This window comes from Lathamus discolor, chromosome 1 (genome assembly GCF_037157495.1).
Source record: "Lathamus discolor isolate bLatDis1 chromosome 1, bLatDis1.hap1, whole genome shotgun sequence".
NCBI lineage: Eukaryota > Metazoa > Chordata > Aves > Psittaciformes > Psittacidae > Lathamus > Lathamus discolor.
In genome coordinates this window covers 152,435,940-152,462,837 of record NC_088884.1, presented here as the reverse complement: position 1 = coordinate 152,462,837, position 26,898 = coordinate 152,435,940, and the positions used below count along the sequence as shown (strand labels likewise).

Sequence of the window (26,898 nt, the reverse complement as noted above, 5' to 3'; positions counted from 1 at the left end):
TCAGTGAATTCAGCTGAGTGAATTCAGCTAGGGCTGGGAGTGGGTAGCTCTCCTTCCTAAGTGTATTGCATGTGCCTTGTATATGGCTGTTGGAGTTCCAAAAGAACAAAAGTTCACCACCTAAGGCAATTGTGCATAAAATTCTCTGCCTGGGAGACAACAAAGAAACTTGAACAGCATTAAATGGCAGGGACTGTTCTGATCAACTGTGCATTTGTCATTCGTATTGTAGTAGCACTGTGCATATGTGGGACTGAGTGAATGCTATAGTAATATGAGTAATGCTAATCTTCCAGCTGTTTCAGCTACATTAATACCTATTTTCATGTTTTCATTTTGTAATTCAATACTTAGTTGACCTACCAGCCCTGACAATTAGGTAGGAATATGCAGTTTAAGACAGGGTTTTGGCGTATCTGTTTATATTTGGTTTATGGAGGATTAAATCATGGGAAAACATTGTAGTAACATGCTAATTAAAAGATGACATATTTAACAACTCAGTAATAACATTATAAAAATGTGGAATGTTTAATTAAGGAAAACAAAGCAAATTTCATCTTATAGATGGTGATATTGTCTCACATCTCAAAAGAAAGTGAAGGTGCTGCCTTTCTTTGAACTGTTTTCACTCAGCATCTTTGGAGATGTTTGCAGGCAAGCCACAGGTTAAACCTCATGCTCTGCTGGTTTGCCCACTGGGAAATGTTTTGTCCCGGGGTGTTGTACTCCAGGAGTGCCTGGTGGCAGCCTGGCAAGCCCAGCTGAGGTGGGGCTGTTGAGGCTGTGTGTAAAGCTTCAAACTGTTCCCCTCCTTTGCAAAGTTTCCCTTTTGAAAAGGAGTGGGAATAGTTTCTGTTTAGAAACTAATGGAATTGAAGACCATGCAGCTCTGATAATGGCGTTTCTGAAAACAGCCAGAAAAATAACAAAGATTGAAGCTTTGAGAAGAAAAGAGAGTGGAAGGAACAAGGAGACTGCAGAGTCAGCATCAGCATTGGGATGCACCTCTGAGGGTGCGCTGACAATGGTGCACTTGCACTTCTGAGCAGCAGGGTATCCAAAAGAAAACTCAGTGCTTGTTAGTGAAAATCAAGGAGTCAAGTATTAGTATGTTCTGACCTCAGATGAATCTACTTGTTAAAGAAAAACCCCCAAGCAGTTTCATTATGTGTGAAAACTGCAGAATGTGTTATGCCTGTACCATCCTTTCTCAGATATTCAGTATCTGGCTTTTCAAGCAATCATCAGCCATCTACAATCCATCTAGGACTTTAATCTGAAAAGAGAAGCAGCTGAATGTATAAATACAGTTATGTTGTCTTGATGTTAAGGGTATACAGCAAGTTATGTGGAAAAGCAGTGATGTTCTTGTAGGTCAGTGGCCATGAGCTTTATAATGTTTTAGTGACAGCTATAGTGACGGTTAAATATATGTGGATCAGGAAAAAGTTGCTTAACTAACAGTAAATACTACAAAACATAATGAGATAGAAGAGTGCTACTTTACTGTCAAGGGAAACCGGGATATTATAAAACGGTCTATATCATTAAAAATTAATGAAAAGGATTAAAAAAAGTCTGGAGGAAGGCACATGTTGCTATATAGACATGCGTCACACTGATTGAATCTATTTAAGCAAAACCTTCCACTAAGTTCTGGGAAGATACGAGTAAATTTGCAGAACTATCCTTGTAATCATTGACAATGTTGGGGCTGTTTAACATAATGTCAGGAACCTGCAAAATCCCCAACCTCCAATTACCAGTGGTGGAGCAGTCAAATAACATGCCTGGAGACTTCTGCTGGGAGCTGAGCATGTATGTTGGGATTGTAAGGGATGACAAAGCATAACTTGAAAACAGACTGTGGACCTGATGCTCTCCGAAGGGGAGTATCAGGATTTGCTGATGGAGATGTCATGCTGCACAGAGCACAAGAACAAAAGATATTTTATGAAGCAGTTATCCCCTTCTTGTTGACTGACTTCCCTCATCCAAAATACAGAAGGAAATGGTCAGCTGAACAAGAGGTACTTTAAAGGCAGCAGTTGCTCAATGCAGCCCATACATTTTGCCATTGTAAGCTGAAACTCTTATGAAGCCCCACAAAGAAGCTCCATGTCCTCAGTCAGCGTTTCTCTTTGCTGTAAGTGAATGCGCATCTCCAATAGTCTGTCAAGAAAAAAAAGGAGAATTGGTGTTCCATCTACATAGGAATGGGGTGGTAATTGCATTAATGTACGAGAGATACAGCAAATATAAAATTAATCTTTTTCAGTGTTTGGATATATGTATATAGAACTGTGAAGAGGCTTTCTTCAGTAGCCACAACATAGGTTTAGAGCTAGTGGAGGTGGGATATGGAATGATACTTGGATCTGCTGGGGAGTGCGTGGCCAGGTGGGCTGACTTACTGTGCAGCACTTACAGTTCAGAACTGATATCATAATGAGTGATTCGGGCTGTTGTTTGTCTTGAAACAGAAATATGCTGTGCATGACTACCCTGAAAGAATTCCAACCCCAAAGATATGCAGACATTTGGTGTTGTAACTAGATATATTATTGTTCCCAACAAGTTTATCCTGTTATTTTTACAGTCCCTGAATTAGTCTGTGTCTGTTTCATTGCTTAGCAGTGGTTTAAGTATTTCAGTAAAACTTAAATAAGTAAATTAAAGTTGATCGCAAAATATAAACAACTAGCTTTTCCTGGTCCATATATCCACAACTTTGTCCAATATAAACCACTGCCTCCCAAATAAAAGCATGCTATTCCAGCATGGGGTGACAGTGAAGCTCCCCAAGGTGCACACTGCATCTGGGTGCTATAAGCAGCAGGACTGCATCTCATTCATGTTAACAGAAATCTTCTCATCATTCATGTGCATAAATATTTCAAGGCCCCTTATAGGACCTCATTTTAAGGATCCAATTCTGAATGCTCTTTGCATGTCTTTCCTGTTTACCGGTAACAGAATTTCTCTGTACTGGTTTTCCAACAGAGCAGTGTCTTTTCAAAAATATGCTGCTTCTCAAATTAATGAGATTTTAGTATCTTCAGCTTTTTATATTTCATGAACATATAATAGGTTTTAAAAATGAAAGCTTCATAGAAAAATGTCATTTTGCCAAGAATGAGGTTTTCTTCATACAGATATTGCTAATGATTAAAATATGGGACTTAAAAATAAGTAATAAATGAGAACTATAATGCAAAGATTGAAAAAAATCTCTTTTAAACATAGGCAGCCAAATATAATTTTGAAATTTTCATTACATTTTTTTCTCTTCATTCAGCAGCCTTACCTTTTGACAATTTAGTATATTAAATCACAGATTTTAATATAAGCTTGTTTTATTAATGTCATAGGTGCTTTTACTTTAGTAGATGAAAGTGATATGATTTCAAAACAGTTCTTGTAATTTTGTGTGATATCATGGACTAATAGTTCATGAAAATAAAACAGTATAAACAGCATTTATATTAGTAGTTACTAAATTGGGGAGCATTTGCTTTTTTGGCTCTCCAACTCAGCTGAAATGTAACTGAGACCCTTATTCAACTGAGAAATATTTTTGTTCTGAATATTGACACAGTTAATGGTTAATTGGCAGATGGTATCTTTGAAGCAGAGCTCCCTTAACACTGAGGCCTCTCACACTGTAAGTGCTTCAATTATTTATGCTTTGCTGAAAATTTCTTTGTGTTGAAAATACTAACAGTTGATTTAAGGCTGTAACCCTTAATTTATGAATTAGACACTTTACATTTAAATGTCAGTAACTTTTCTGTGGGGTATGTGCGTGTTCCCTAGGTAGGAAACAGTTTTGTTTAAACTCCTGCCAGGTTTTGGGGGGCAAATCCCATCTCTGTTTCCTGTATGGCCTCATATCTGTGTTATATGTATTGATTTTAAGTGCTTTGAGGGAGAACATGCTAGTTGCTGTGTGCACACAGAGTACCAGGTACCACAAGCCCCATCCATGCCTGGACTCTGCACCCAGCGTCTGTCTCACAGGAGCCAGCTTTAGCTGTAATGCATACTGTTGTCTTTGCAGCAATGCCCTTACCTCTGGCCCCTCAAGAAAGTGAAGCCCCTCACCAGTTCTTGACCTCTGCAGCCTCAGACAATCAGTGGAGCCATTCGCTGTTTGCATTGGTACCCTCATGGACAAATAAGATTTTGTTCAAAGGAGAGTCTTCTGTTAACCTCCACCAGGTCAGTAATAGATGGTTTGCAACTTTTAATATCTCTAAGGATAGTAGCAATTATATCACAAGCTGGGAATTTACTGCCCAATTAGTACATTTCTAGTTCTGTCTCAGGTGATTATGTTCACTTGAAATGGCTTTAGAAGCACCAACTCATGGGATGCCCAGAGTTATTGTGACAGATAAGCTACGTGATTGCTGTGTAAATTCTGGTAGACACTTAGTAATGAGTCGAATCTATAAAGTCTGATAATTTATGCAGAGAATATTTTGTTAGAGAATTGTGATGGCCAAAGATGAATATATCAATTAAGATACTAGTAATTACTTGTGGGAATAAGTAGTTCATACAAATTTAGAAAGTAGATGCAGGGACTGTGAGAATGAAGACCTTGTGCCCACTGTAGGAGAGGATCTGGTTCGAGACCATCTTCAAAATCTGAACGCACACAAGTCCGTGGGACCTGATGGAATCCATCCGTGGGTCCTGAAGGAGCTGGCGAATGAAGTTGCTAAGCCACTGGCCATCACATTTGAAAAATCATGGCAGTCAGGTGAAGTTCCCGACGACTGGAAAAACAGAAGTAGAACCCCCATTTTCAAGAAGGGGAAAATGGAAGACCCAGGGAATTACGGACCAGTCAGTCTCACCTCTGTGCCTGGCAAAATCTTGGAGCACATTCTCCTGGAAGGCATGCTAAGGAACATGAAGAACAACAAGGTGCCTGGTGACAGCCAGCATGGCTTCACTAAGGGGAAATCCTGCCTGACCAATTTGGTGGCCTTCTATGATGGGGCTACAGAATTAATGGATAAGGGTAAAGCAGTTGATGTCATCTACCTGGACTTGTGCAAAGCGTTTGACACTGTCCCACACGACATCCTTCTCTCTAAATTAGAGAGATATCAGTTTGATGGATGGACCACTCGGTGGATAAAGAACCGGCTGGATGGCTGCACACAAAGAGTTGTGGTCAATGGCTCGATGTCAGGCTGGAGACTGGTAACGAGTGGTGTCCCTCAGGGATCGGTGTTGGGACCGGTCTTGTTTAACATCTTTGTCGCTGACATGGACAGTGTGATTGAGTGTGCCCTCAGCAAGTTTGCCGATGACACCAAGCTGTGTGGTCCGGTTGATACGCTGGAGGGAAGGAATGCCATCCAGAGGGACCTTGACGCGCTTGTGAGGTGGGCTGATGCCAACCTTATGAAGTTCAACCATGACAAGTGCAGGGTCCTACACCTGGGTCGGAGCAATCCCAGGCACAGCTACAGACTGGGCAAAGAAGAGATTCAGAGCGGCCCTGCAGAGAAGGACTTGGGGGTGCTGGTCGATGAGAAAATGAACATGAGCTGGCAGTGTGCGCTCGCAGCCCAGAAAGCCAACCGTATCCTGGGCTGCATCAAAAGGAGCGTGACCAGCAGGTCGAAGGAGGTGATCCTGCCCCTCTACTCTGCTCTTGTGAGACCTCACCTGGAGTATTGTGTGCAGTTCTGGTGTCCTCAACATAAAAAGGACGTGGAATTGCTGGAACAAGTCCAGAGGAGGGCCACGAGGATGATCAGGGGACTGGAGCACCTCCCGTATGAAGACAGGCTGAGGAAGTTGGGGCTTTTCAGCCTGGAGAAGAGAAGGCTGCATGGAGACCTCATAGCAGCCTTCCAGTACCTGAAGGGAGCCTATAGGGATGCTGGGGAGGGACTCTTTGTCAGGGCCTGTAGTGACAGGACAAGGGGTAATGGGTTAAAACTTAGGCAGGGGAAGTTTAGATTGGATATAAGGAGGAAATTCTTTCCTGTTAGTGTTGTGGGACACTGGAATCGGTTGCCCAGGGAGGTTGTGAGTGGTGTTTAAAGGCCAGGTTGGATGAAGCCTTGTGTGGGATGGTTTAGTGTGAAGTGTCCCTGCCCATGGCAGGGGGGTTGGAACTAGATGATCTTGAGGTCCTTTCCAACCCTAACCATTCTGTGATTCTGTGAGATAACAAAGCTCTTAAATTTGAAGACAATACCACTATTTTTTTCTCATCTCATTATTTACCTTTCTAACTTGTGCTGCAGTTTGTGAATTATGATATTTTCATACACTATGTAGATTTTTCCCCTTCCTCCACAGACTAAAGATGTGTCCAATGTGTCAGTTTCTTCTGGATTTGGAATAACCCTTCAGAAATGTGGTTTGGTAAGTTTTCTTATGTTTGTCTTGTTAATTTGGTAGGAAGTTTGTACCTTAATGTCCTTTAAAAAGTGGGAACAGAATTGTGCCAATGCTGAGTATTTGGGAGAACATCCTTTTTGATGTTAAGATGGTTGCACCCTCTATAAAAGGCACAGTTTTGCAGTGTTGATTCAAAACTGAAGTCAGTGAAATGTCCTCTCGACTTCAGGGGATTTTGGATTGTCGTAAAACTAAATTCTTCAGTGTGAATCTGTAAAATTATAAATGGACAAAGATCAGTGAACTCTAGAAATCAACCACAAGGCTGGGTAGAGATAGAGACAAACTTCTTCAGAGGATGAGATGAGCCTTCTGAGATATTCTCCTGGCTCAGTCATGGGTGCCCTACCTGTGTCACCTGTAGACTCCTTTTGAAGAAGTAGGCCTTGTGATGCCCGTAGTATCTTTGGCCATCCTATCACACATCCATTGAAGAACCAACATGTCATAGTCTGCATATTCAGCGGGACACAGCTACTGCACAATATATAATGAAAAAAGGTTTAATTTGAATTGCGTAAAATGCTTATGAGGAGCAAAGACTTCCCTAATATAAGGAAACTTTAAACCTTCCGTTTTATTTTTACTTCATGTGGCATAGGTTGATAGATTTACCTAGGCTGTTACTACTCCTTTCTGTTTTTTTCCCTGTTTTTGTTGATTAGTAGGTTGATTTTTACACCGAATGAAGCAAGTCTGAATTTTTCTGTTTAGAGACAGTTCTTCTTACCTGTCCCTTGGAGAGAGAAAGCACATCCCATTTTAAGAAAAACATGAATTCAGTACTTAAATGCTGCATATGAGGGTAGTTTCAGAAACCGGGACAGAAGAGGTGATATAATAACTTGCACCAGATAATTTGCATAGAGAAGAATGAATATGCATCTGATCTCTTGGCACTAATTACCTGTAATATTCTTATTGAAATGGCAGCATATCATAATTAATAAGGCTGAATAGTCAGCATTTCAGACATAAGAAACAGTAACACAGATCCTTCTGTTTTTCCAACTGTATATTCCCAATTTTTATATCAGAGCCTCTCAAAGAGTTTGCGATAGTTACAAGTTGGGTTTTTCCTGCTGTTCATAGCACAGCCTCACACAGGCTCATTAAAAATTGTGAAATCCTGCTGTACAACATCGAAGTTAATCTGCTATAGATGCTAGGATTATCAGAAAATAATTTTGCAGACCTCTGGGTGTGAATTACAGAAAACTGTGCAATTGTGTATGATTGTTTTCCACATTTAAATGTAGTTCATATTTTACGTTCCTTTGCTTACCTTGTCATCTAGTTCAGTCCTAATTCATCTGAACAGATGCTTTCCTGCTAAGAGAAGACTGGCCATATGGTGGTCTTTAGCTGTTTTAAATGGAAAAAAGTATATTCTGCACATTTTCCTTCTCCAAACACGAGTGATTCCTTGGAGCATGGAGATGACATATGTTTACCTCTTGGAGACAGGATTTTTCCAACACCTCATCACAGAAATAACCTTATTGAAATTTTACCTGTGCTTCCAGCACCCAGTCCTTTCCTTCTTTCTAGAAATGTACTCCTTTAAGAGCTTCATTCCATATTATGACATGAACTTTTTTGCAACAGTACTTCATAATGACAATAATCCTGAACAAAACTGAAGTAAATCTTTAAATCTGACTATTTGGCTTTTAATAAATTTACGTATTTTCTGTCTCAATCTTCTAAGTATTCTTGCATTACAGATTATCTTTGATTCTGTGGTGCTTCATTTTTTTTTTAGTCCTTTCCCATTTCTACTTGTTCTAACTTACTCCCAACATAATTCCCACATTGCATGTGGTAGGAGATAGGCAGTATGGTTGGGATACCTCTGAAGGGATCTTATGGTTAGTCACTGAATTAAGAGCTTTATTAAATAAAACAAACTGAAGAGAAAGTACAAAACTGGTTGAAGAAAGAGAATGAATGGTGTGTGGGAGCATGCATTAAACCTTCTGCCTAGGGGAAGGAAAGGACTAACGCTGCCATATACCCCCTCCTGTCTATGAATATACACATGCAACTTTCTCAGCCTATTTTATTGTAGGAATTTATCTCAATTACTGCTTACATCCCTTCTTCCCAAATGTAAAGGAATATATTTGTGCCTAATTAGAAGCACAGAAAGAGACCCTGAAATCCTCATTTCTTTTGCCTTCATCTCGCAGAAAGGCAAGGGAAAGGTGTGATAAAAGAATCACCTGCTACAAGCTCAGGAGCATTGCATCCCAGCTAGAAGGAAGTGCAGCAGGATGGCCAGGAGACCTCTGTGAATGGATAAGGAGCTGCTGAGAAAAATTCAAAGGAAAAAAGAGAGGAAAAAAAAATTCAAAGGAAAATTCAAGAGGAAAAAAGGTGGAAGCAAGGACAGGCAGCCTGGGAAGAGTACATGGATGTTGTCCGGGAAGCTAGGGACCAGGTTAGGAAAGCTAAGGCTCAGTTAGAATTAAACTTGGCTAGGGATGTTAAGGATAACAGGAAGGGATTCTTTAGGTATGTAGCGAATAAAAAACAGACTAGGGAAAATGTAGGCCCCCTCCGGAAGCTATCAGGAGAGCTGGCTACACAGGATTTGGAGAAGACTGAGGTTCTGAATGACTTCTTTGCCTCGGTCTTCACTGTCAAATGCTCTGACTGCACCACCCAAGTCTTGGAAGGCAGACGCAGGGACTGTGAGAATGAAGACCTTGTGCCCACTGTAGGAGAGGATCTGGTTCGAGACCATCTTAAGAACCCGAATGTACACAAGTCCATGGGACCTGATGAAATCTGTCCACGGGTCCTGAAGGAGCTGGCAGATTAAGTTGCTAAGCCACTGGCCATCATATTTGAAAAATCATGGCAGTCAGGTGAAGTTCCTGATGACTGGAAAAAGGGAAATATAACCCCCATTTTCAAGAAGGGGAAAATGGAAGACCCAGGGAATTACAGACCAGTCAGTCTCACCTCTGTGCCTGGCAAAATCTTGGAGCACATTCTCCTGGAAGGCATGCTAAGGCACATGAAGAATAACAAGGTGCTTGGTGAGAGCCAGCATGGCTTCACTAAGGGGAAATCCTGCCTGACCAATTTGGTGGCCTTCTGTGACGGGGCTACAGAACTGATGGACAAGGGTAGAGCAGTTGATGTCATCTACCTGGACATGTGCAAAGCGTTCAACACTGTCCCACACAACATCCTTGTCTCTGAATTGGAGAGACATCAGTTTGATGGATGGACCACTCAGTGGATAAAGAACTGGCTGGATGGCTGCACACAAAGAGTTGTGGTCAATGGCTCAATGTCCAGCTGGAGACCAGTAAGGAGTGGTGTTCCTCAGGAATCGGTGTTGGGGCCGGTATTGTTCAGCATCTTTGTCGGTTACATGGACAGTGTGATTGAGTGCGCCCTCAGCAAGTTTGCCGATGACACCAAGCTGTGTGGTCCGGTTGATATGCTGGAGGGAAGGGATGCGATCCAGAGGGACCTTGACGCGTTTGTGAGGTGGGCTGATGCCAACCTCATGAAGTTTAACCATGCCAAGTGCAAGCTCCTACTCCTGGGTCGGAACAATCCTAGGTACAGCTACAGGATGAGCAAAGAGATTCAGAGCAGCCCTGTGGAGAAGGACATGGGGGTGTTGGTCAATGAGAAAATGAACATGAGCCGGCTTCTATGTGCGCTCGCAGCCCAGAAAGCCAACCGTATCCTGGGCTGCATCAAAAGGAGCGTGACCAGCAGGTCGAAGGAGGTGATCCTGCCCCTCTGCTCTTGTGAGACCTCACTTGGAGTGCAGTTCTGGTGTCCTCAACATAAAAGGACATGGAACTGCTGGAACAAGTCCAGAGGAGGGCCACGAGGATGATCAGGGGACTGGAGCACCTCCCGTATGAAGATAGGCTGAGGAAGTTGTTCAGCGTGGAGAAGAGAAGGCTGCGTGGAGACCTCATAGCAGCATTCCAGTATGTGAAGGGGGCCTATAGGGATGCTGGGGATGGACTATTCTTTAGGGACTGTAGTGAATAGGACAAGGGGTAACGGGTTAAAACTTAAACAGGGGATGTTTAGATTGGATAGAAGGAGGAAGTTCTTTCCTGTAAGGGTGGTGAGGCACTGGAATGGGTTGCCCAAGGAAGCTGTGAATCTTCAATCCCTATTGGTGTTCAAGGCTAGGTTGGGCAGAGCCTTGGGTGGCATATTTTAGTGTGAGGTGTCCCTGCCCATGGCAGGGAGGTTGGAACTAGATGATCTTGAGGTCCTTTCCAACCCTAACTATTCTATGATTCTATGATTCTAAAATGAAGGGAGGAAAAAGTTTTTCTGTTTCTTCATTTTTCCCCAGCTTTCTCTATTGCTGGTGCATACATGTTTGTCTGCACAAGCCAATCCACACTTACTGTGGAGCATAAGGTAGTACTAACAACTTGTGCAGTTTGAACCTTGAATCTTTCAAGGTGTGTTGTTTTGGTGATTGGCCAGGGTCTCTGCTTTGTGGCTTTGGATTTTCTTTATGTGGCTTTGGATTTTCTTTATGTGGCTTTGAGGCTTTTTTCCCTGTTTCATGTTGTTTGTGCTTTTTAGAGTTTAAAGCCTTTGTGACTGCACGGGAGAGTGGCAAAAGCATATTGACTGCATCATGCCAGGTCAGAAACCAGGAGAGAGAAAATCTGCCCCAAATACATCGCATTTTTAATATATAGTGGAGTTAAGTCTCATAAATGTTGGGTATAATTCATGATGTACGAACATATGAAAGTGGTAATACTTTCCTCACAAACATGATTAAGCCTATTTTTATATGTGCTGACAATTATTTGCAGAATCTAGTACAATAAATAGTTGGGGTTTTTCCTTCATAAAATCTGTTTCTTCTGTACAGTTGAGGGTTGAACTTGCTGTAATGAGTTTTGAAAATTCAGTGTAGAACACTAAGATAAACAGGTTTATTAAATGTACTTTAGGTATTAGTACATTATTAGGTATTTAGTTACTTAGAAAAATGCAGACAAAGCTATGTCAATAAACTGTTTTTTCTCCTTGATGCGTAAGATATCCTAAAACTGTAATCTGATTCTCTACTCTGTTAGTATGAAATGCAGAGATGAATGGTGTACAATGAAATCATAACTACATATGACAGACCCTGTGGCTGCCACAAACTCTGGTGTGATTTCTGAAGTCTATCACACAATTCATGTTTTTAGAACTTATTTCTCTGTGGGCTGCTTTATTTCTATTTGTTGGTGGTGTGATACAGACTAGAAAAGAAGAGGAAAAAAGAGAAAGGCTCAGCCTGAAATGTACTTTGGTCAGTTAAATAAGTGTTAATTTAGTGTCATTATTAGGAGCCTGATGCAACATCAAGGATGTACTATAGGCCAGCATATTATAGACCTGATAAAGCTTTAGGCAATTCTGGTTTAATATGAGTTATATCAGGAGACAGTTTGGAAGGTGAGAGGTCAATAGGCAATTCTGTGCTCAAAGTAATTTTATTTAGAGGGTATAATTACTCAATGACAGTTAATAGCCTGGCGGAATAAATAAATAATGTGAATGCGTGTTTCTAGAGGTTGGTGATGAGCTTCTGAACTTCACCACTAACTGGAAGCAGAGATGGGACTTCCAATCCTACTTGTGGCTCCATCAAGCCCTCTCATGGGAAGGGTGAATCAAGGCAGCAGCACCCTTCAGAGAGTGTGGTTCCTGAGAGCAAAGGGAAATACAGACCAAAATTGCTTAGAGAGAATGAATCTGCAGCAAGAGCAGCTTGCAAAAGAAACATCTTCATGGTACAGAAGTTCCAGTTTAAGGATTTTCCAGACTCTGCTTTAAAGGTTCTGATACAGTTTTGTGTTGTGTGAGGTATCACAGGGTTATTCAAGGTCTTGTTTTCACTTTTGGTTCTGCATGAGTTGGGTTTCTAGCTTGTGCGTTTCTGTCCCTTTGTCTCCAAGCAACAGCCTGACATACCAAAGATTAAAATCTTCTTAGGAGCTGGAAATTGAAGAGAGTGGAGTGGCACTTGCAGGCCTCTCAGAATGCCTTCAGAAAATAAGTTTACACGTATACTGAACTTTTATTAGTAATCAAGACTATGAATTCTGATGTTAAGATGCACATACAGCCATTTTACACCATTAATACTAATATTTCTGTTTTCAGGTGGATGTTGAACATGACCCTCAAATTGCACACATTACACTTCTGATTAATAACACCAACACGCTGCTCTCAACAAACATTACAGATCTTATCCTCCTGGACAATATCACTGGTCTTCATGTTCAAAAAAACAGTGGTAATAAGACCACAGATGGCATACAGATTTATAGCAAAGAAGTCTTGCAAGGTAACAAAATCTACAGGGAACTACCCCCGATTACACATGTGGAAGAGTATCTGTTCAAATCACAGTAGTTACTTACTTTTGGTGGTGTAAATTTTCTGATTATAAATTAATACAGGTGAAAAACTCTGGAAGATGTTTTGTGCTGCAGTTTACGATTGTATTAGCTCATAATTTGACTCCCACCTTTGAACTGCTTCTGATCTCCCAGGCACAGAATTGAGCCCATGTACTTTGGAAAAGTCGCTACCATCAAAATTAATTAGAATCCTTCATGATAGTATTTGTTCATTTGGGGTATTTTTAAAAGTTGCTGCACAAGCCATTTTAATCATATCTGACAAAGCTTCCTTCTTTAGCCAAGCATAGCACATTGGCTTGCTGAGGTATTGAGAAAATGAACATGAGCTGGCAGTGTGCGCTCGCAGCGCAGAAAGCCAACCGTATCCTGGGCTGCATCAAAAGGAGAGTGACCAGCAGGTCGAAGGAGGTGATCCTGCCCCTCTGCTCTTGTGAGACCTCACTTGGAGTATTGTGTGCAGTTCTGGTGTCCTCAACATAAAAAGGACATGGAACTGTTGGAACAAGTCCAGAGGAGGGCCACGAGGATGATCAGGGGACTGGAGCACCTCTCATATGAAGATAGGCTGAGAAAGTTGTGGCTGTTCAGCGTGGAGAAGAGAAGGCTGCATGGAGACCTCATAGCAGCCTTCCAGTATGTGAAGGGGGCCTATAGGGATGCTGGGGATGGACTATTCTTTAGGGACTGTAGTGAATAGGACAAGGGGTAACGGGTTAAAACTTAAACAGGGGACGTTTAGATTGGATAGAAGGAGGAAGTTCTTTCCTGTAAGGGTGGTGAGGCACTGGAATGGGTTGCCCAAGGAAGCTGTGAATCTTCCATCCCTATTGGTGTTCAAGGCTAGGTTGGGCAGAGCCTTGGGTGACATGGTTTAGTGTGAAGTGTCCCTGCCCACAGTAGGGGGTTTGGAAGTAGATGATCTTGGGGTCCTTTCCAACCCTAACTATTCTATGATTCTATGATTCTATCTTAAGGTTTTTTCCAAGCCTAACTATTCTGTCATTCTATGATTCTATGCGTTGGAATTGCAAACAGCCATGGAAGCAGGCAAGATGATTCATCAGAAATAAGGCAGCTCTTCTCAAGATCCATTGTCCGCAAACTTAGCAATTTACAAATTCAAAACAAGTAATAGGGAGAGAAGCCAGTTCCACTCTTGGAGTCAGTCTGTACCTTTACTAGCAGTTGGATCGTTGCACATTCATAAAATTTTACCTCTCTCGATTTCTTCATGACAAGCACATAGAAAATTAGTAGCTTGCTTCTGACTCATGATCTTTCTCCTGGAGCTTCAGAAGTATTCAGTGATACCTGCTCCTGGTTGAAGTATCTAGTGTTATAACATTTTACTGATGAGAGATTTCCAAACAGGAAGGGGAAATAAGTAGATCTGGGGTTGTGTCTGATTGCAGATAACCAGACTCCATTTCTAATAACAGCAGTTTGAGTAGCGGTACTGATTACAGGGCTGGTGTTTTTTTTAAATGTCAAGGAATTGCTTACTCATTGAAAGAGGTTCCTAAGAGACAATGTTCCCTGAGAAAGAGTAGAAAAATGGCTTCCAGAGCTGATCTAGTAAACTGAGTTGGAGTACTTATTTAATTTATGAATAATTACTGAATCTGGAAATGAAGCTAGCTTTTCCAGCCCATATACACTGCACAAATCATCATGAAGAATGCTGAAGTGGAAGAAAATTCAGCAGAACGTGTTTCTGCATAGTTTACATTTTGGTCATTGGAATATTCTGAACTCAGCCCAGACCTAGCTGGTAAGGCTGGACAGAAAGCCTGTGCCTACACTGGCTTATGTACTGTCATGCTGCATGTTAGTCATAACAATTTTTTAGTGCTCCCGTACACTGGGAAGCAAAATTCTGCTGGAATCTCAGTCAGATTTCTCTTTGATTTCAACGGAAGAACCAACCAATTAGTGGTTACAATGGGGGCTGTCCATTTGATTAAAAAAATATAGTTCTAAATATCTAATGTTGAGTTTTAGTATCAGTCAAAACATGATGCATTTCAGTAGCTTGAGGCATCTTTTAATTCAGTTTCCAAATCTTGGGCCAGATTTTCTTGAGTTCTTAGAGACAACAGATACGGATGTAGATGGGCTCATGTGGCCATTACTCTGGATATGGGGCATCTGCTGGTTCAGAAGGAAAAAGCTCCAGTACTGTCTCAAGCCTTTGCCAGGGATCTTCAAATAATTCTCCGGGGACAAAGCAAATCTATCTGTATCTCTCCTCTCTGAGCTATGCTATTAGGCTCTGGCTGCCTCCTCTGCTGAATTCCCTTAAATTCAGTGTTGTGAGCTTAATGCAGCTGGGTTCCTAGGAGGGTACTTTCGCTGTTGAGGAAACATAAGTCTAAAGGGGCACCCAGAAAGCTCCTCAGATGTTTTATTCATATTGAACTTGCTTTTCAAATTTTGCAAACATCTGTAGCTGCAGCTGAGCTCAGCTGGGTGCTCCACTCTTCAGAGATTCACTCCCATTCTTGTTTGAAAAATTATGTACAACTGTACTGGGTTGTTTCATGTCAGTGTAGCTACTGTTCTGTTTAAGAAAATGCAGACACAATACTTAGAGGCCACTAATGCACTGGCAGGTGTACCTCACCTGCTTAATCTACACAGCTGGGTTTTTTTTCTCTTTTAAAAGGTGGAGAATACTTTGCAGTTAACTACTCTGCACTTCTTGATGCAAAAGAAATGTGGGATGGCAGGGTCTTGATGCTGCCTGCAAAGCTAACTTTCAAGAGTTCATCACAGGTATTTCCTTTACAATTTTATTTTGTTCTTCACAGTTTTTGTAAAAACATAAAAAGAATCTCCAAGGTGGTGCTTGTTTGCCTAAGCAATGAGGCCTGCATGTAATGAAATTAAGTTCTTAGGCTGTCTGCTTCCCATAAATTTATAAATATGTGAGTTACCCTTTATAGCTTAGGAAGTCTGAGACCTCCTTAAATAGGTGGAGTATGTTTGTGTGTTGTCCTGTAGCTTTTCTTCCTACTTTTTATATTTCTCTCCAGTTTAGTCTGTGAGAGATTGAAAGTTTTATCATATTTTTATCAGAAAAAGAATTTATTTTAACTAAAAACAAGCTGAAGCAAACGAAAACCTCTTTGCTTGTAAGAAGACTTTTTTAGTGTGTGAGTTGTAAACCTCTGAAACAGCTTTTCCCAAGAAGCTGAGAATTCTTGCTGATTTGTGAGAACTCAGTTGCACCAGGCTCTAAGACAGCTGGTCTAATGCTGGAGTCAACCTGTCTCTTTGGTTTCTTCCAAAGTAAAATTTTCCAATTCTTAAATATGGCTTGATACTTTTTTATGTGGTTTTCATTGTTGCATGTAACTAGAACCTGCAGATGTCTTTTCATTTCAACTGTTGTATCTCCTTTGCTTTAGAGGAAAAAATGTTCAGCATGCATGAGAGCGTTACTAGAGTAGAGGAGAGCAAGACTCCAAAAAAACAGCGAGTTGTAAGAGTAGAGATGTGTACTGCCTGTGGCTCCTGTTCTGTGCATTTTAAGTCAACCAGCCTTTATAGGCATGTGATTCTGTGAGCACCAGAATATGTCTCTGTGTGATTAGCAGGGGAGTGTATCCCACAGAATAGCTGCTTCCATGTCTGTTAGTGTTACTCCTAAGTACACTGCATTTTCCTATCAGATTTATTTAAGCTTTAAGCTTAATAAGAAATATAGCTTATCTGCTAAACAGAGGCTTTTCTAGGGACTCTGGGCTATTTGCTCTATGTTTGTTTTCATACATGAAATATTTTTGTATCTTAGAATGCAACACATCTCGTATCGCTGACAGCATCGTTCACCATAACTGAAGAAGAAAAGACCAAGGTAAATTCTATGATTTTGTATTATGGTTTCTAAAAGGCCAAATAAGCCTTCAAAATTACATTGACTGCAGTGAACAGCATTATTCTTCTAGATAATTCTTATTAAAGAGCTCCTCACTGTGTCCATCACTTTTATTGCTCGAGTAATGAGTAGTCTGTTCACCAAGCTTGGTTTTCTCCCCCTACCCTTATTACCTTGACAGGCTGTGTTGCAAGGGGTCTTTTCTTAAGGAGCTGTGACTTGGTTGGCAAGATCACTGTGATTATTTGTGCTAAGGCAGAAGAAGGTCGTTTGTTTTACCCTGGAACATTTTGTATTATTTGAAAGCTAAAGTACATACGGATGGGTCATGCCTCACGAAGTCTTGAGGGTTGTGAGTGCTCCATCCCTGGCAGTGTTCAAGGCCAGGTTGGATGAAGCCTTGGGTGGGATGGTTTAGTGTGAGGTGTCCCTGCCTATGGCGGGGGGTTGGAATCACAGAATCACAGAATCCCAAGGGTTGGAAGGGACCTCAAAAGATCATCTAGTCCAACCCCCCTGCAAGAGCAGTACATCACACAGGAACTTGTCCAGGCGGGCCTTGAATATCTCCAGTGTAGGAGACTCCACAACCTCCCTGGGCAACCTGTTCCAGTGCTCTGTCACTCTTACAGTAAAGAAGTTCTTCCTGATGTTAACGTGGAACTTCTATGCTCCAGTTTACACCCATTGCCCCTTGTCCTATCACTGGATATCACTGAAAAAAGCCTAGCTCCATCATCCTGACACCTACCCTTTACATATTTGTAAACATTGATGAGGTCACCCCTCAGTCTCCTCTTCTCCAAGCTAAAGAGACCCAGCTCCCTCAGCCTCTCCTCATAAGGGAGATGTTCCACTCCCTTAATCATCTTTGTGGCTCTGCGCTGGACTCCTTCAATCAATTCCCTGTCCTTCTTGAACAGAGGGGCCCAGAACTGGACGCAATATTCCAGATGCGGCCTCACCAAGGCTGAGTAGAGGGGGAGGAGAACCTCTCTTGACCTACTAACCACTCCCTTTCTAATGCACCCTAAGATGCCATTTGCCTTCTTGGCCGCAAGAGCACATTGCTGGCTCATGGTCATCCTCCTATCCACCAGGACCCCGAGGTCCCTTTCCCCTTCGCTACTTTCCAGCAGGTCAACCCCCAACCTGTACTGGTACATGGGGTTGTTCTTCCCCAGATGCAAGACTCTACACTTGCCCTTGTTAAATTTCATCAAGTTTCTCCCCACCCAACTCTCCAGCCTGTCCAGGTCTTGCTGAATGGCAGCACAGCCTTCTGGTGTGTCAGCCACTCCTACCAGTTTTGTGTCATCAGCAAACTTGCTGATGGTGCACTCAGTTCCCTCATCCAGGTCACTAGATAATCTTGAGGTCCTTTCCAACCCTATCCTATGATTCTATGATTCTATGACTAGGCTGCTCATTCCTTCCATGGGCCTGTTGCATGAGTTTCTCTCTACCTTTAAAATCAGTAGTCTATTTGGAGATTGGGCACAGGGGCCTCTTGTTCCAGTATTCTCTATTGCTGGGAATCTCTTGCCCTCTGAGTGTCTATTAGTATAATTTTAAGTATCAGTATAATAAGTCCAGACTTGGCTTTCTCATAATTGAAGGTCAAGTGCTCACTATTAAAATGGAAGCCAGAATTAGACATGATATAAAGTAAAATTATACATGGGCTAGAGAGCTTACTGTTCTAGTAAGATTTAAAGGGATTGGACATTTGTATAGCTAAGAATTGTGCTTGGAATTAGCAGAAAGATATTTTTTTGGAAACCCTTATTCTTAAAGGTGTAAGCCATGCAGTAGTTGACTGGGTTAGAAAAATAGCTTCATGAATGGTTTTCTGTAGAGTTGTGTGAATTGATCTACAGCCGCTGGTGATGTCTAAGCTAAGACTATAAGCTACATTGGTCTCAGCTATTACTATACTTAAAACCTTTATAGTGTGGGTGTTTCCAACTTGAATTTGATATTTAGACCTCAACAAGTTCTTGGGGACTGTTCCATAGTTAGGTAAAATTGGCTGAGCTGCATCAGGACTTACTAAATGAACAGGTTTTGTAATTAAAATGTGTGGTAAAGGTGTGTGGAGAATGCTGTTAATTTTTGAAAAATAAAGCTTAGAAATTACAGAACGCTTCATGTTTCACATGCATAGTGTTTGCCTTTGGACTGTGGCCAAGCATAAGGCGTTTCAGAATGAAACCAGTTTGTGCAAGGAAATTATGATTAGCTGAAAAAGGTGCGATGTATTGTATTTCATCCATACCTTCGGCTGTCATAAATACTCTAAATATCAGATTTTATCTACTAAAAGTCATTATTTAAACCTATTAATGAGCTTGGTAAAGCCAATACACTTGTGACTAAGTGAATAATAAATGTTGACTTTGGGGGCAAAAAAGAGAAAAATGAATTGTGTAGACATGGCAGTGCCATGCTAAGTTGATTCAGCTTTCACATGGTTTGCTTGCACAGTTGGCTACTGTGTGGTTCTCTATAAAGTTTTACAAACCATGTGGATTTTCTCTTCTGTGCCACTGGAAGAAAGTGCTTGGTTGCCTGTGACAAGGTAATTTTGTGGGTTATGAAAAAAATGAGTGTTGGTTATGTGAGTGTCCCTGCCAGATGTCTTCCCACAGTGCTTCAGGGGCTGTGAGTACTGAGTGCCTCTGCCCTTAGCTGGGTGGTTTTGATGCTGTAGTAAAAAGGACAAAAGAAAGTTCTCCTATCTGAGCATGTTGCATGGCACAGATGATATTACTTTGATCTGACTTTTACCAGGCTTGCTTCTGTCAGCATCCTTCAAATTAGCAGAATTGCAGCAGTTTGTGAAAGAAACTTGGGCCTGTAATGCCTCTTCCCAGTTTGGGAATGGCTTAGGAAGTTAGGTCCGGTTATGGGTTTTGAGGCTTACTGGTGTGTCAGTGGTTTGAAGGTTGACCTGCAGTGCCAACACTGGTCCTGCGGTGTGGCTTGTGTAGGGGCTTTTCTAGCACCTGCCCGCACCATCCACCGTGATGCTTTTAGATGTCATTAGGTGCCTACTGTGTCCTGCTTGCAGGTACAGCTCCCCAGTGACATTGACTTTCTTTCCAGAACCCATTTTCTTTAAATGTAAAAGCACAGATGATTTTTTTTCCATTTTTCTCCATTGGAGCTTAACATTTGACAGAGCTGCCTGCCCTGGTGCAGACTGACTGTGCAGCCATAGGCCTCTACTTTTACTTTACTTAAGAGGAAAGGTAATTCTCTAGTCAGCGCACTTTCTCTATCAAAAGCTAACAAGCTCCATTTCAGCTTCACTGAATCCATAGCCTCACCAGGTTCCTGCCTTCCTCAGAAGCTTGGAGAGATCCCTAAATTTCACAGTGCTGGGAGATAAGATAAATGTGTGTGAGTTCAAGCAAAATGAAGTAGTTCCAAAGCAGCATTTTTTCTTCATAAGTATTATGTACAGCATCTCCTGTTTATCGAAAGTGGTTGGACTGCAGGCAGAGCCCTGGTATGGCGTAGCTAAAGAACCCTTCTGTGATTCCCTCTTGGCCACCTAGTGTGACTGGAGAAGCTGGGGACAGCAGATGGTCTTCAGAAGAATTGCAGTTTCTCCAAGTCGCATACAGATGTTTGTTGGCTCAGTTCAAGGGGTATGAGCTAAATCTTTTTGATCTGTGAAGGGCTAAACACTGGATTAGGAAGGGGAGTTACTCAATATTTACAGAAACATCTTTCAAATAAATTAAAAAATGAAGGTATTTTGATACAAAGTGATGCAGCTTTAATTGAGCTCATGGTAAGGAACTGGTGGGCAGTGCAGAGTGAGGTGAGGGCAGAGCTGGTACTCAGCCACCCAGTGGTACAGAGGAGTGTAATGGGAGCAATTGGCCAAAGCTACATCAAGAAAAAACATTCAGACAATGTGTTGGTAGTTACACGTGGAACTGGGAAGTTATTGTATTGCTCCTCATTTTCTTTTCTTTCGTGTTTCCATTTAAAACTTAAAGATACTGAAATGTATTAGAAGGAATTCAGCACATGGGTGGCTTACTCAGATAAATACTTAGTCCCAGAATATTTTAGTGAACCTCAAGGTGCTTCAAGGGTTTACTTATTTTAGACTAAGCACATTAAAAATAACCAAAACAAAAAAAAACCCAAGCCAGTCATGCCCCTGTCTGTCAGAGCAGTTGTTGATTGTACATGTACAATTCTGTGAAGTAAATCTTGGATCTTCTTGGAGCTGTGCAAGTGCCAAATAGTAGCCTGTATTAATGCCTTGATGATTCCGTTGATACTGACATTATCGCCTAATTCATAGAATCATAGAACCATAGGATAGTTAGGGTTGGAAAGGATGTTAAGATCATCTAGTTCCAAGTACCCTGCCATGGACAGGGACACCTCACACTAAACCATGTCACCCAAGGCTCTGTCCAGTCTGGACTTGAACGCCGCCAGGGATGGAGCATTCACAACTTCCTTGGGCAGCCCATTTCAGTGCCTCACCACCCTCACAGTAAAGAATTTCTTCCTTATATCCAGTCTAAACTTCCCCTGTTTAAGTTTTAACCCATTACCAATTGGCCTGTCACTACAATCCCTAATGAAGTGTCCCTCCCAGCATCCTTATAGGCCCCCTTCAGATACTGGAAGGCCGCTATGAGGTCTCCACAGCTGAAATTATTTTGAAATCAGTGAGTGCTGAGCATCTCCAGCAGCTCTGAGGAGGTGAACCTGTGCAACAATGGAGTCTGACATGAGGCAATTCCTTTCAGTTAGATATGGCAGATTTTTAGTCTACAAAATGAGAGAAAAACTAGGCAGTAAAAGCATAAAATTCTAGTGTTAAATTGAAATAAATCCTTTTCAAATTGTGAACCATGTTTGAGTATTGCTTCCTATGCAGAATTACTGTTGACTGCATGGTTTCTGCTTTCAGGTTTCTGCTCCAAGAGATGACCAAACCCAGCCTGCAAGAAGAATGTTAATTATTTACACTTTCTAACCCCAGCAGACTGATTAGTTTGTGGTGAAATATTGTACTAATAGCTGTGCTTTGTTTTTCATCCAGAGATCTCAAAGAACTAAACAAACACTGAATTAACTCTTGCTACATGGAGCATGAAGTAAAAATTAGTTTTTAATGCAATTCAATTTAAAGATTAAGTTAACAACTGAAAGGAAAGGTCTGCAAAGTTGTTAGCTGGCTTGCTGTTCCAGTGCTCCTGCTATTCTTTTCCAACTCCGGCTCATGCAGAAACTGCAAGAGTGTACACACACTGGATGGTTTTGTCAGCTGTCAGTTATATATTTATTCTGAACTCATACTGGTGCTTTTTCCCTATGGTAGTTACTCAGTTTTATTAAATCGAGATACATCCATTAAATAAAGGTAGGCAACATCAGAGCAATTTTTCAGAGCCTCTGACCAACACCAAGTGCCATCAGTTTCAATGAGACTTAGGAGAGTTGGTCAGCAGTGGAAAACCAGCTGTTAAGTACAGGACGCCCAAAATTCACAGCACCTAAATTCAATCTGTGGGAGTTCTGTTGCTTGAAGTTACACAAGAATTTGGACTAGGTGAATGTAACAAACCGTGCTGTCTCAAACCTTGGAAAATAGACACTTGTTTGAAAATATTAATAGAAATACAGCAATTCTAACTTAATGCTGAGAAACCCTGACGTTGCGTGAAGCCATTTAAAAATAATTTGCTACTTTTCTTACAGCTATAATCTTTGAGTCTGATCTTTATGTATATTCGAAATGTAATTTTAATAACGTGGTCTTTTAATTTCAGATTTTGTACAGCCATGCCATCCGTGCTTCAGGGTTCTTCATTGCTTTTTTTATTTCACTCGTACTGACATGTGCTGTCTTTTTCATCATTTACCGAACCCAAATATTAAAATGGAGTTTCCGCAGTAAAAACCAGGTAAGTCATACTGTCCATAATTCTGTTTAAACTTTTCATTGATTATATCTGATGGTATAATTTGCCAACTAATACAGATAGTCTAAAGACTTTTTGAAGATAAATAAAAAGCCACCAAGGGAGGCATTGCATGTGCAGGTAATACAGTCTCTAAAACCTCTAATGTTTATCACAATCAGATTTAGAGGGAGTGTAAGAATGATAATCTGATCAAAAGAACTGTCAGTACCTGAATGTTAGCTTCAGACTGGAGGACGATTAGCCTTTGTCTGTTAGTTTCCTTTCATATTCCTCTCTTCCTCCTCTCTTCTTCATCCCTCAAAGTGAGAAGCAGGATGTCTGTAAGTTATAAGCATTTGCGGAGGGAGCAGACCACTTGCCTTGAGCACAGGAGACTTGTTCCAAATTGTATTTCTGATTATCAGGAGTAGGGATTTGCATTTAGGTTCTTTGGATGTGCTTTAATTTCATGGAGTGATTGAACAAAACAGTTGGGCTTGGGGATGAAGCGTTTTCAGTGCTCTTTATCCAGGCTGTGCCAGATTGAAGAAAGTATTTCAGTACATACTGGGACAGAGAGAGAAAATAAAAGTCTGATAAATATTCATCAAGTTGACCCAAGTTCCAGCCTATGCTTCTATTAATTGTTTATGTATTTATGTAAAGTGCAGCAACTTCAATGGGAGGGAGCTAGAGATGTCAGTCAGGATATCACAGTGATTAGAGCAGACCTCTAAGAGACATGTACTCAGATGTTTGAGCCCCTTCTCCGCATAGACCATGCTGGATCTCCCGTCCCCCTGGATGGACCAGAGGAGCTCATAAATCACTTCCAGCCTTATTTTCTGTGATTGAAAATTACTCCATGAACAACTTTTAGGTCTGAAAAAACTGTTCCTTTAAATGAAAATGTCATGCCTTCTTTCTTTTTACAGAGAAAGCTGTGATAATGAAATAATGAAAAAGGGTCAGTTTGGTCCTAGAATCAAATATTTACAGTGGGGTTTTGTATGGTAATTTTATTAGCCTTCAGTCTTAGGGGAGTCTCCAAACCACAAACTTGAATCACTTCCATCATTCATAGGATTAATTTACCATATTGTTTACCTCATGATGCTGTAATCTTGCAATATATAATTTGTATGAGTTTAAAAAAATTGGCCTAGAAAGTTTATAGTAGAAGATAACCTCCTAGAAGGCTTTCACAAGCCTACTGAAGTCGATGTAGAATCTTCTGTCTTCTCCATTCATGTCTTCATTCGTACTTCAGGTCAAGTTATATACAAAAAGTTCAGCTTGAAACAAAGTAGTATATTTGATTTCAGATACGTATCTGAATTGCTTATCTCTCTATACCCTCTACAGCTGTACAGTTTGATGATAAGTAGGAACCTTCTCACCCAGAGTTAACTGCAATAAAATTAGATCAGATATTCTGTGTAAATTGTTAATTTTTATTTTTTAGGAGATGCAGCATGAACTCATCCAGAATCACAAACTGGAGCATTCTCAGTTTAATTCAGGTGATCTCTTTAGTGAAGATATAATTATGAACGACCAAATCATAGATATTCTATCCTTTGAAGAACCTGGAAACATGCTTCAGGCTTTAGAAGAGTAAGAATTTACTGCTTTTACATCACATTTATTATCAACCAAACCTTTGAATGTGTTTTGAGTATCTGCCCTTTAATTTTTCATGCATAAAAGCCTTAGGGTTTTGTACTGTAGTAAATAGCCATCTGTGGGAACTGAAAATTGTATTTCATACTGCTTCCACTGTAGAGGTCACAACTCCATCTAGGCCCTAGGCATGCAAGTTTTCCAGTCCAAATTAACATCTAGGTTTGCCTCTTTGTGGTTCACTAAGGGAAACTTTTCTGTGTACAAGAAAATGTTGGAAGGGTGCATTCTGCTATTGTTGAACACATTCTGCTTTCAAAAGGCTGGCTTTTGTCCTGAAAAAGAGAGCTCCTGCTGGGTGCCAGCATAGCTGTTTAGCAGCATATTCTGGCAACACCTGGATCAGGGTCTAAGGAATGACAGTTCATAGAGCTGCCAGAAAGAAACCACATAGCAGCAATTGGAGTGATTACTGGGTAGAACAGAGAAACTCTCCTGATGTTGTCGAAAGGCCAGGCAGGGCCGTTTGACAGAAACGTGCCGCTGTTAAAGGTCATCTGTTTGTCAGCTGAATTTGATTAAAAGGTCTGATGTGAGGACAGAGAAGATTGTTTGTTCAGTCTCACCATTAGCTCCTGCCAAAACAGGTTACAGGCAATATTAGGTAACTATAAATTCTGTAGAAGCTGAAAAGGAAAGGTTACAGGAACCATGAAAATAATCTTTCTTGAAGAGTAACAGCATTATCATTATTTCATAATTGGGATACTTATCTCTGTAAACTGCATATTGGTCTTTGCTTTTGTAACTATATAGCAGCTTGGGCTTTGCGAAGATTTATCCTGAAAATCATTATGTGAATATGAAGAAGAGGTTTAAATATTTTTTAAAGTCACTTTAGTATTAATTTATTTTAGGGATAGCAAATGTCTAGCTAGTTCAAGGGGAAAGAAAAGTCAAAAAAGCTGGACTTTTCAGATATGTTATGGTTTACAAAGGTAAATATTCTTGTAAACCTTTGGATTGGATTATTTTCATAACTGGATTATTTCCAAACCATAAACCAGAATTCATTTGTTAATTTGAGTGTGTACCCAGAGGCTAAATACTTTTAATATTCTTATGCAGTTAGCACAAATATCTTCTGCTTCTTTCCCTATGGTTTCAGTTTTCTCTACCTCTAAGTGGATAGAGCATTGCAGTGAATAAAGTAGAAGCCCATTAGCAGTCACTAACCTCGTTCATCTTCAGAGTTATCTTTTCCCTCTTGCAGGATGAGGATAGTAGATGGACCACAAAGGTAGCCGGAGTTACAGTCGTTCCTGCTATGAGAGGTGATTGAAAGGGTGATAGACATTACCATGAAGGGCTCAAATCAGTCTCTAACTGTTAGCAATGGGTGCTTCCCAATCCCTATTTAGATTATCCCAATTCTTCACATTTCTTGTAGTTTTAAAATTGACCTTCTGATTCATTGACTACTAGGTGAAACACAGATGTGGTTACCATGTTTTTTTCTATTCTTTCTCTCTTTTTATTTGTGCTTATTGAATATGTGTTTTCAATTACTACAAACCTGTTTCTCTCCTCTCTTACTGGTGGTGCAGTTTGACTGAGTGAGGATCTCTGCAATGTGAACTTCTTGCCATGAGTTCACCTTTTTATTCGGAGGTGAAAAAGGGCACTTCCAGGATATGATTATTCTCATCCCAAAGTAGACTTCCAAAAATTGCTGGTATGGCTGCCGTGCCCACTGACCTCAAAGCCTGGTGCCTGCACTGATTAGCTCAGCTGTAGGGGTCTGGAGGTGGGTGAGACGCATCCCTTTCTTGTGGGCTGGTTGGTCAAAAAGGTGGCACAGCATTACTTTAATGCTTGTAGATATATGCAGTATTGTTTCTGCTTTCTTCAGTAGCTGTAATACACCTCTTTTTTTTACCTCTTGTTAACACTTTGATACTTACCTTACGGCACTTCCTCATACTGTAATGTGGTTCCTTATTCATTTTGCAAGTTAGGACAAAGTGGTACTGATCTGTATTCCTTAAAGGTTTCATTTTAGTCTTGTACTTCATAAACTGTTGTACATTATCCTGGTTTTTAGCTGATTCCAAAGACAAAGATAAAATACTGTACCACTGCCTTAGGAGCATTTATGAGCAATCTAGGCTGAAACCAGAATAGGATGATTCTTCTTTGAACCGAATTAACCTGCTTTAGAGATAGTGATTTGTAAAACGTAAGAAAGATGGTGCATTTGTAATTTATTAATGGATAATTTCAGTAAATTTGAATGGATTCTGTGCTTCAATTAAATGTTGTAAGTTTACTAATTGTGGACAGTTTTTCAACAATGTTGCATTTTGTTTTGTTACATTTAGTTTCACCCAATAGAATAGTTGGGGTTTCTGTAAGGAGCTGAGGAGTGAGGTTTGTATTGTCTCACAGGAGTGGTAGTTACACTGAGGATGAGAACCAGGCTTTTACTTTGAGCATTATTTTTAATGCCATAAGTATACCAGTATAAATTCTAGTGTCATAATTGTGGTTCTTATTATTTGGGGAAGCAAAAGTATAGGGG

The 26,898-nt window shown here is 40.7% G+C and overlaps 1 protein-coding gene across 8 annotated transcripts in view; it reads left to right on the top strand.

Annotated features, from left to right (window-relative positions):
* The window catches only part of EVC2 (EvC ciliary complex subunit 2), an 80,271-nt gene that overhangs the window by 6,175 nt on the left and 47,198 nt on the right, over nucleotides 1–26,898 (top strand). For all 8 annotated transcript variants that reach the window (XM_065659562.1, XM_065659534.1, XM_065659526.1 and 5 more), the window contains exons 3-9: nucleotides 4,064–4,224; nucleotides 6,334–6,399; nucleotides 12,604–12,790; nucleotides 15,535–15,644; nucleotides 16,666–16,728; nucleotides 22,560–22,694; nucleotides 24,160–24,311. In XM_065659562.1, coding sequence (XP_065515634.1) covers nucleotides 4,064–4,224; nucleotides 6,334–6,399; nucleotides 12,604–12,790; nucleotides 15,535–15,644; nucleotides 16,666–16,728; nucleotides 22,560–22,694; nucleotides 24,160–24,311 — 874 coding nt within the window. The remainder of the gene's footprint in view (nucleotides 1–4,063; nucleotides 4,225–6,333; nucleotides 6,400–12,603; nucleotides 12,791–15,534; nucleotides 15,645–16,665; nucleotides 16,729–22,559; nucleotides 22,695–24,159; nucleotides 24,312–26,898) is intronic.